At 32.1% G+C, this 8,784-nt stretch overlaps 1 protein-coding gene across 2 annotated transcripts in view; it reads right to left on the bottom strand.

Moving 5' to 3' along the window:
• The window catches only part of LOC127880892 (cationic amino acid transporter 3-like), a 35,322-nt gene that overhangs the window by 10,823 nt on the left and 15,715 nt on the right, over window positions 1-8,784 (bottom strand). For both annotated transcript variants that reach the window (XM_052428369.1, XM_052428368.1), the window contains exons 2-3: window positions 6,918-7,038; window positions 50-169 (exon numbers count right to left, since the gene is read on the bottom strand). In XM_052428369.1, the coding sequence (XP_052284329.1) occupies window positions 50-169; window positions 6,918-7,038 (241 nt within the window). The remainder of the gene's footprint in view (window positions 1-49; window positions 170-6,917; window positions 7,039-8,784) is intronic.

Here is an 8,784-nt window from a genome sequence, read left to right as displayed (position 1 = left end):
TACATATGTTCAAGAGAACAAACAATAAGTATCTATAAAATATTCATACCTGCTAGTAGATTTGCGACACCAGCTATGATAACGGATATCACAAAAGAGGGACCGGCAACGTTTTGAATCGCGTAAGATGTTATAACAAAAGCTCCAAGGCCGAGTGAAGAGCCAATCCCTGGAATTGTCAGAAGACCAATTTTTTACATCATATTTCCGCCGTGTAAAGTCTAGTTCCTGACGGAATTCGTGTAGGTGAGTGCCTGATTTAGTGGTGTTGGTGGACAGTTGACACACTGCATTTTAACAAGATGGCGTCCAAAAGATGGGTTGTTTTTAACGTATCACCTTTAATTTGAACTGATATGAGTTGTTTATGCAAAAAGTTGTATAAATAACTTATTTTTTTAAATAATCATACCATTTGTGGTGTTGCATCGTTTTTATTATAACGATAATTCGCTATTCCGTATAAATGTTTACGCATAATGTATGTAAAGAACAATTGACAGCATGTTTTATAATTGTATGCGCTTAAGTGTTACGTTTGTAGCGTTGTTTACGCAATGCCGTTTTTATGGGACTAATTACACATACAATTTTATATGCATATATAAAGAGTATCCGTTAATTTTGTTTTCATGTTCTATCGTCAACGAATTGGTAGATTTGACACCTAAGTTTTTCACGAAGCCGGCAGATAAGTCCATGACGCCAACAGGCATGAGATGCAGACAGTCACAATCATGGAACATTAAGCAGAGAACCTCATCTTCCATTACATTTGGCTTTATATTTTAATTAAATAACGCTGGAGATATAGAAATATTTTATTTATATAAAAGTTAGTTACCGGAAAGCTTCTTAAAGATATACATATTTTCAGCCCACATTGGACCCATATTAGACCAATAAAGAGATTAAATGGGAAGCATATATGACCCATACATTACAGCACACATTGCTGCCTAATCGTTACGAGTTTCAAAACCCAAGTGGGCCCATCATCGTTCATCATATAGGTCTCATATTGGTTTATATGGATGCCATCTTGCTTGCTGGGTAGTAACCATTTAATTTCTTTAAAAGTAGTTATGTTTCTTCTATTCCAATATGTTAAATATCGCGATATTCACATATAAGTTATTATTATTAGGCATGTATAGTGACTAAAAACATTATAGTTCAACTAAAAAGATATGCTATTAGAACCTAACTATGTTAATATCTACTAAGACGCCATTCTAGTTATTTTCGTTTTTCGAGAGGCTTTTAGAAGATTAAAATTAGTCCGTATTATAATAAAGACTTTATAGTTGTTATCTGTAATTTATTCAATATATTTTTAGAATTATTTTACTTCTTGGGGATATCTATATACTACATAACTTCTTCACATTATTTACGTCATAATTTCAACTGTACAGTGTGTTTACATTTCATATAAAATGTATCAATGTATTTATCTATCAATCAGAAATATCATATCGGTCTAAATAATGCCTAAAGTATTCCTGTGAGTGAAGATACATGTAATAATGTCCATACCACTTAAGAATACACTGTATAACAAAAGATGAATCTCACGTATGTTGTTAAAAACTGCAGGCTTATTTTTTTTTTAAAGTATAAGGTTATTCAATATAACTTCAAAGAGTCACGCAGCACAAAAAATTTCATTGAAACGAAAGCAGTATTTTGCCGCAAATGAATACCTTAATGTTATTAATTGTATCAACTGAATTTGTATACCAATATTTAGTTATTCTGGACACATATTGAAACTAAAATTCACTTATGTTTGGTGATGCACCAACCAGTATGATCTATAATAAGCTTCACATTTTACGAAATATTAAAAACGCGTTGTTGTGAAGAAAATAACATATTTAATTGTGTAAACGTTAATGTGATAGCGCAATAGTCCGGGCAGGTAATTTTAAGGCGCTAAATTAAATAGTTGTTATGGTTATGTAACCGCGCAGTTATTGTATGAACTATTGTATATACAAAGGAAAATATGCTGAAGTTACCTAACCATGTACATCACTGTGTTATTCGTATTGCTACACATTATATTAACCACCGTTTATACAATCGGTCGCAGAATGGTATCTTTCGTTTCATTACATTTTTTAAGCACTTTTTCATATTTTGCATCTTAGATGCGCTGTTCCCTGAAAAGCATTTACATTTCATACTATGTTGTCACTATTTACTAAACAATTGCATCTTCGATTAAGATATGTGATTGAAACAGTTGTATCACTTAGCAACAAGATTCATTGTAAATCACACGTTTTGGTTATGAAAATTAATTCTATAATCGCTTTTAAAACAATATTTTGAAATAATGTTATCATTTAAAATTTATGCCATGAATCTAAGACAACTTTAATAATATAACTATTCCATACGTGTACATTTGCCAAAATTATCTTTAAATGACTTTACCTAACACTCTCAAAATATAGGCATTTTATTCATTTTAACATATGTTTTATTATTTGAACTTGACACGAAGATGACCTTTGAATTCCTAGACATTAATGATTGTGTGTATGCATTTAAAACAAACAAAAAACTGGTTTGACTTACCAGGTTTGGTATTAAATAGATGTGGTATAAAAACTTATGTGAATGACCTAGTTACTAAAACTGCTATACAATTTTTGCAATCAAAGTTACAGGAGCTTAAATAATATTTGCCTTCGTAAAATAAAATAGATTCGAGGTTATTATTATGTACTAAATTTTCCTAATTTGACATTTAAATGACCCTGACCATGACTTTCAATCACCATGATTATGAAAGAGTTTGAAAGTTCTTCAACAGCATGTTTATTTATTACCATAATCATATACACCTATTCGCATAAATAAAAACTTGTAACAGTGAAAATGAGACAAGACGAAAGATTTACAAGAAAAACCTTCTTTTGAATGCCAACTTAGAGTCCATAGTAAAATGCAGTATGACAACTGTCCACTCTCAGTAAACTTGAACTTCAAGCATCCCCCCCCCCCTCTTCACGACTTTGTAAAGCCTTTTTAAAAATACACATAACATCCAGAAGGGAATAGACTTGGCTTTGTATAAACGTATAAGAAAACGTACATTATTACGAGACCAAATACTCATCTTAGACGCCTTTGAAAGGAAGCGCAAAAACAAAAGCATGCATCTTAAATATTACATCTCAACAATTCCTGTAATGCGATTGTAATGGTCGAAATACTTGGATGCAGCTTAATGCTTCTTTAATTATTTAAATAGCTATCTAAATTTCAAGGAATGATCACTAACTGCTGTTAAATTTTAATTCATTTGATTAAATCGTTGCAATTTTAAGGTCGCAACGAAGACTAATTAAGCCACATTTTAAACGACTTCAATTTCATTTAAACAGGACATGTGTATAGCTTTTCATGTCAAAATTAAAAACCTCGGTTTATTCTGAATCGCGAATTGCAGAATAACAAATTCACCTGTTAATCGTCATAAATTGTAAAAGAAAGTTGCAAATTACATCTAATTTGACTTCGTTTATTGAAAATCCATTTGCTTTTCACTGCGGTTAGGTTTCTGAAATCGTTTCACGACGGTATAAACAATACAGCACATCCAAATTGAAGTTACAATAATAATATTCACTTTTTTTCTTATAAATAGTGGAAAACTTTTTTTTTATTCAATATAATACATACAATGTATACATGAATATATACAACATAGTGATTGTACAAAGCAATAAAGTTCAGACATGTTATACAAGATATGCTAATATGTATTTTTTTTTAAAGAGAAAAGAAAAAAATAATAGAAGAATTGTTATGAAAAATGATGAGTTGTATAAAGTCGGAAGAAAGCATACTGGACTTGTGTGTTTCGTTGTATATTCAAAATGATCTTATAAGATTGAAAAAAAAACATACAAAAATATTTTAGAAAGATAAACTTACATTAGAGTGAAATGTATATAAGTGGACAAGTATCATGAGAATTTAATCCGATTCCATTTTTGTTCAAAGTTTTGTAATGTGTCATTACTGAGGGCTATTTCTTTCTCAATCTGGACTTAAAGTTTAAGACTATGGATAAAACAATTAAAATTTGGTACTTGTTGTTTGAACTTCATGTTAAAGATGAACAATTTCATCATTATAAGAATAAAATTCACAATATTATTACAATCTTTTGATTTCAATGAGTAAATTCCGAAACTTACATTTAAGAAAGATAGTTTAACGTTTAGTTGCTGTTGTTCAAGTAAAGATGTTAAATGATTCCAAATAGGCTGGATGTGTTTGCACTCCCAAAACAGGTGTTCTATAGTTTCGATGTTTTCACTGCAGAAGTCACACAGATTTGAGTTAGATAATTTGCATTTAAAGAGGTATTTATTTGTAGCTATAATTCTATGTATGTATTTATATTGAAAATTTCTAAGAGTGCTTTCAATAGTTGCTTTATATGGCATGGTAAATATGTGTTTCCAATTAAGTTCATGTACTCCGAAAAGGACTTGCCATTTATTTTGGGTTTTTGAGTTTTCTGTAGGGTTTTTAATTTGTAGTGTGTAAAATATTTTATTTGTTTTGTTTTTTCTTCCAAGTATATTTTCTACGAATGTTGTTTGAGTACATGGTGTATTATTTGTATTGATTTTAGATTTAATATGTATGGGTATGCTTTTGATTAATGTGTAGTACTTCAGAAAATTATTTGAAGGTATTCCGTATATGTAGCATATATCATTAAAAGAGTAGAAATCCTTAATTCTGTAGTCATATAATTGGTCGACATATTTAATGCTTCGTTCAAACCAATCTTTATAGAAAAACGTCTAATTGTTGGAAGTTATGTCTTTATTGTTCCATAGAATAGTTTTACTGCTTGTTTGGGTTTCTAGGTTATGCGTGACATCACTCCATGCTGATAGAACATCAGACAGAAATATGTTTTCGTTTGCAATTTCATGTAAGATAGATTTGCTGATGTTACATTCAAAGAGTAAGGAGTCACCATATTTTTTTAGGATTTTCTGATAGAATAATTTCCATTTACTTGTATTGGCATTATCTAGGTATCTTTTAACCCAGCTGCATTTGATTGCATTCAAGAATGAGTCAATGTTCGTTAATTGGATACCTCCATTTTCTACAGATTGAATTAACTGAGTTCGTTTTATTTTATCAGGCTTACCGTCCCATATGAAATTAAATATTGCTGATTTTATATCGTTAATAATATCATTTGGTGGATTTGGGAGGACTGTTAATACATAAATTAATTTAGGAAGTGCAAACGTTTTTAATACTGTGTTTTTTCCGATAAGTGTAAGTTTACGGTGATGCCATGATTTTAAGCAGTTTTTAAAATTCTGTAATTTAGGTAGTATGTTTTTTAAGAACTGTATAGTTGATAACTTACTAAATTATTCATCATTGGAATTTCAGCTCAAAATAAAACACCGATCATTAATAAAGGCACTTATTTGTATTGTTGGTAATAATGTTGTTTTTTTCTTCTAAAATATTTTGATGTGAAATAAAATACACGAATTGTATTTTTTTTTTTATTATTCTTGGCAAATTGTGCGCACAGATGAATTCATTTCTTTAAACTGAAGTCTACGATTGCGTCACTATAGACATCAACACATTAACGTTGTATTGCTATATGGAGTATTTACCGGTACTTCGTACGAAGACGCCACATTACAAACCTTGAAAATATATTTTGCAGACTTTTACAGGAATTATTGTTATCCCCACTTTTTTTAAAAGCGTGGGGATATTGTATTGATCTCCGCCGTCTGTCCGTCCGTCCTGGTCACTATCTCCTCCTACACTATTAGCACTAGAAGCTTGAAACTTACACAAATGGTAGCTATAGCATATGTGCGACGATTCTGTATTTGGAATTTTTATCTGACCCCTGGATCAAAAGTTATGGGGGTTGGGATGGGGCCGGGTCAGAGATTTTCACTCATTAAACACTCATTTTACATACTTCTTCATTTCTACACCGATTCACTTCTAATTGATACTGAACTTCTCTTATGAAATACGGTCAATCTCAATCTATGCATTGCTCGATTACCAAACATGGGGCGCCCCGCCCACATAGACCACGGCCACCCAAAATTTAGTTTTAACATAACTTCTTCATTAATTCACCAATTGAATTCAAATTAATACTGAACATCTCTTATGACAACACGGTCTATCTCGACCATCCATGTCCACGTTACTCACCCCGGGGGCCCACCAACATAGGCCTTGCCGACCCAAAATTGCCTCTTAATATAAAGTCTATGCGGCGTGGGGATACGCGTCGGCCTATGCCGCGCCATTTCTAGTTTCGATAGAGATTATCAAACCACAAATTTAATACGTCATTACGCACTAATTATGTTGAGTGGACATAATTATTGGCATACATGTCGTCACGAATATTACAATTCAAAATGCTCATTATTCGCTGGAGACCTCTTGTATAACAATCACATTGACTTGCCCGCAAAGTAGTTCATTCATCTACCCCCTAACTCTATCCATTATTATCTGTACAGCGAATTAATCATCCGTTCATGTTTTCTGAGGATGATAATTTGACTCGCTTTGATGTTTTGTTTGTTAGTAAGAAGGGTATTTCAACTAGTTTCAAACGAATTCCCGATGACTTTTTTGCATAGATTAAAACATACAAAGGGATGCTTTATTATTACTTGGATAATATTGTGATGTTGTTCTTGAATTCTACTTTACGCTTTAAGCTGAATAACGAAATAGGTGTACAATACGTAGAGGCTGCTTAGCCCTGAGGCCATGTTAACGAGCTCTTAAAAGTGTTTATTCACATGCAATCAACACAGTGCACCGTCAGATTTATGTTTTATATATGCCATCAGTTTGCTTACCGATCGCTATCGCCCCGAGCAATCCCAGACTTCGAGTCAGGTTGGTGTGATGGAGCGATGACGTCACGACAGTCTTCCTCCTCAACAAGTTCGAACACACAGAGGGCATACCCATCACCTTCTGTAAAATATAGAGTAACCCTGAAGGTATGAAACACACTTTATTTGATAAACAAGTTTTAATTTCTTACAGTTATGTGTATTAGATAATTAATAATAGGATAGATCCCATTGAAAAGGATTATACAGTTTATACAAATTTTCAAAAGTATCGGTTATTGCATTAGTCTGTGCATATTCTGCTTTAGCAATATACTGTACACAATGCTTGTCTGACATAGGGTAAAATGTATTGAGCCAATAATTAGTAGCAACTCTAAACCACGTATCCATTTCTTACAGTTTGTATCCAGTTTGTATTAATTAATTGTTGTTGCTGCATAGACGGTCCCACGACGCAAAATAAACAGGTATTTTAGTATTACAAAAACAGCAATGCTTTCATTGACAGTTTTTACTTCTTAGAGAGAAGTTTCTATGTTGTGACATTAGATGGACAGTCGTCTTAAGCAAGATAAATTCAGCATTAACAGTAGTATTTAGTAAATGGGTAGTATTGGTAGCCAAGAAGGCATGACATTAGAGAAAAGTATTTGGAACGGAGTAATCAACAACATTGTTACAACCTGTTAAGATTTTGAACGGCTATTTCTGGCCCGCATCTTATTGCTGACACTAAATGTTTCGGTAATGCGTATTCAGTCTGCAAAAGTGACGAAACTAAGTGAAAAAACTTTGCTGAATCGTACTATCATTCCTTACAGTTATGGTCTTTTCTTACGTATAAGTGACTGTGTTGCAGAATGTAATAAAGGCAGCATATTATAATCTTTACAATCGGCAAAATATAGCAACATGAGTATCCAACATAATGATTTTAACTTTTTGTGATTGAACTGGGAGTTTGTGTTTTTTTAAACACTTCTATTTACATGTTGTTGACTGTACAAGGACTAATATTTCAAAAACAAATTAAATTCAGCTGGTAGTTTTTAATTTACCTATGACGTCAATTATGGCCGTCAATAACAATTGTTGGGTTCAATTTTGTTCATCAAACAATAGTTTTTCCCTCTCCCTGGAGTGATTAATCTATTATTAATTTATTCAACATTGAACTCCGTCATTTATTAAACTAAGGTATATGGCCGATCATATAATTTGAATGGATCGGCTTTATTTTCCTCACATAGCGCACAAGTGAATTATTGGTCATGAAGGTCCTTATGAGAACATTACAATAGCATGAGTTATATTCATACATTGCATATTTTGTTTCCATCATCCAATCAGGTAAATTTACATGCATTTTTAACTGACACATAATAGTGCCGAACATTCATTGTGATCGTATCGACAAACACATCAATATGAAATTCACGGCCAGTTCTCATGGGTTCGATTAAATGGTGAAGTCTAAACAATAATAGAGAGAGTTTTAATTAGACACACACACACAAACACATAAACACGACACGCATGGCAAAACTGTCAAGGCTATTTCTGCTTAAAACAGTTGATAAATCTGCAGTTGTTGACTAATGACAAGATTATTTTAAATTGTAAATGGATCAAACAAACAAACGTATCTACGAACGACCTACCAGATTAAAATACTTTCCACTTATCGCTAAACATTTTCATTACATGTCGATGATATGCTGTAGCAAAATAAACGTGACAACATTGGTTTCGTTTTATCCATTACATAACCTTCATTCTGTTGTAATCTGATTTTCACACACAAACAGAGAAGTTAATTGGATTTGATGTTTAAATAACACTCTTATTACATCGCTTCATACAA

Source organism: Dreissena polymorpha, chromosome 5 (genome assembly GCF_020536995.1).
Source record: "Dreissena polymorpha isolate Duluth1 chromosome 5, UMN_Dpol_1.0, whole genome shotgun sequence".
In the NCBI taxonomy this organism is placed as follows: domain Eukaryota; kingdom Metazoa; phylum Mollusca; class Bivalvia; order Myida; family Dreissenidae; genus Dreissena; species Dreissena polymorpha.
This window is presented reverse-complemented; position numbering and strand designations above follow the sequence as displayed.